Source organism: Trachurus trachurus (genome assembly GCF_905171665.1).
Source record: "Trachurus trachurus genome assembly, chromosome: 21".
NCBI classification, from domain to species: Eukaryota; Metazoa; Chordata; class Actinopteri; order Carangiformes; family Carangidae; genus Trachurus; species Trachurus trachurus.
The window spans coordinates 25,598,419-25,600,664 of NC_139899.1; the positions used below are offsets into that span (position 1 = coordinate 25,598,419).

General features: G+C 44.1%; 1 protein-coding gene across 1 annotated transcript; it reads left to right on the forward strand.

Moving 5' to 3' along the window:
* Positions 1-227: 227 nt before the first annotated feature.
* On the forward strand, positions 228-1,388 carry LOC311004475 (zona pellucida-like domain-containing protein 1; the record flags this gene model as incomplete). Its single annotated transcript, XM_083996548.1, has 1 exon — positions 228-1,388. The coding sequence occupies one exon, from the start codon at positions 228-230 to the stop codon at positions 1,386-1,388; it is 1,161 nt and encodes a 386-aa protein (XP_083852674.1).
* Between the last annotated feature and the right edge of the window lie 858 nt (positions 1,389-2,246).

Genomic DNA, 2,246 nt, shown 5'->3' on the forward strand with positions numbered 1-2,246 from the left:
TATGGCCAAGACTGGAGCTTCCCTGCTACATACAATGCAGTTGTTCACAAATAGCAAGGTGCTTGACCTTGTTTTGGACCAATCCCAGAGGACACACTTACCTATAAAGACCCCTGAACACATCCCAAGGACTTCAAACATTCTGAGAAGATCTACCAGCTCTGTGCAGCGGAACCACAATTTCAGAGGAGAGGTTAACAAATTCACGGCCAAGCTGAAGAATTACAATGAAGAGTCTTTTAATTTTTCTGTCATTAATAGCCAGTAGTAGTCAGCTAACACTGACTGACTGTGGAACAGAAGCAAGACGTCCACAGGTGACTGACATTGCAGTGGAGTGTGGTACTTCATCCATTGGTCTGGCGGTTCAAATCTGCCCAGTCGTCTACACCGGCTACAATGAGACGCTGCTGATCCTGAACCATATGGTAGAACCAGACTGCAGAGCAACCCTTGACGAATCTGTGAGTCCACCTGTTGCTCGCTTTAACTTCCCCCTGAATATGACCCATTCCTGCGGAAGCATATTCAGGACCACCAGTGCTGCCGGGACAGGTATATTCTCTGACTTCTCCAACATCCAGACAGTCAACATCAGCGGCATCATTCGGTCCCTCGATCCTACAACAGGCACCATCACCTACAATGCTGAGCTGAAGTACTACTACTCCTGTGCCTACCCCTTAGAGTATCTGGTCAACAACACCCAGATTGATGTGTCGGCTTCCTCCATTGCAGTCAAGGACAACAATGGTACTTTCATCAGCACCTTGAGCATGGAGCTGTTCAATGATGCCAACTTCACCCGACCAATGGTCATTCCACAACTGGGCATTGAACTGAGAACCAGTGTGTACGTTGAGGTCAAGGCCACCAACTTGACAGGCCAGTACCATGTCTTGCTTGATCGTTGCTATGCTTCCATCTCCCCGTTGCCCACCAACTCCAGCTTCTTCAACCTGTTCGTCCCCTGTTCCAAGGATCAGTTCACCACCATGATTGAGAACGGAGACAGCCAGAGCGCCCGCTTCCACTTCCCAGCCTTCCGCTTCATCGAGCAGCAGAACGAGACTGTGTCCACCTACTACCTCCACTGCATCACCCGGCTGTGTGAGAAGAGCAGCTGTAGCACATTCAAGCAGTGCACCAACAGGAGGAAGAGGAACACCGTGGATGCACCTTCGGATAACATAAGCCAAACCTACACCATCACCTCTCCGGAGATCGTCACCAAGAGCGAGGGCTCCGAGTCCAAAGAGAAGCCCTTCACTGCCGAAGCAAGAGACGACTCAGCTGTTGGGCTCGGTGTGGCTGTTGGCGTTCTTGCCTTTGCTTGCGCTGTTGCTCTTTGTGTTGCAGCAGTGTTTTACAAAAAGCTCAGGAACTAAGGAGGCCTCCATGAGCTGAAACGCAACATAATGGCCTAACATTTTTTTAGGTGTACTGTACCTTCTTGATTTTTTTTTTTTCATTTTTCTGGTGGAGGACTGGGCTCAGCTCAGCAATACAACTGTTGGGAGGTCTTTGTGTGTCAGTTACTGTAGTCCTCAGTCCTGGAAAGATAGTTGGTTGGGAGAATGACATGTCTTTAGAGGATTCAGTAGATTTTGCTAGATTCCTTATTTCAAAAACGGACAAAGAAAAGCTGGGTGTTTATGCATGTCTGCACTTTATCAGCTTTGAAAAAAAAAAAAATAGAAGGAAAAATGGTAGCTGGAGGGGAAAATATCAAAAAGCGTAACAGAAATCACAGTCTTTATGTGGAATGTTTTGAAAGTGAAGTCAAAGTACCTTTCAAAGTATTATGTCTAATTTATTGAGTTCTTCTACTTGCTTTTGAGTAAATAAAACTATTAAACTGACAATAAATCACTGTCTGAATCAAGATTCTGTTTGTTTGTCCTTGATTTACAAAAGTCAAATAAAGCTTCTTTAAAATAATTAATTCATCAAGTCCACAAAGCACCTTAAGTCCCACTACCTGTGTGTTCATCTTCTGTAAGTACACACAAATAATTTAAAAACACACAAAATGCTGAAGAGTGAAAGAAGAGTTTGATGTCCCATTTTGAGAAAGTGCCTATACAAACTGAAAAACAATTTCCCTTGTCTGTTAACCATCACAGATTTTTCCTAATTTCTCTTCATTCATCTGCTGCTGTTTAGTAGAAATGGAAAATAATGGTAAAAATATAATAAACTGATTAAAGTCAGCGTTCTGTGTTTCATTCATGTTTGAGGTGTGT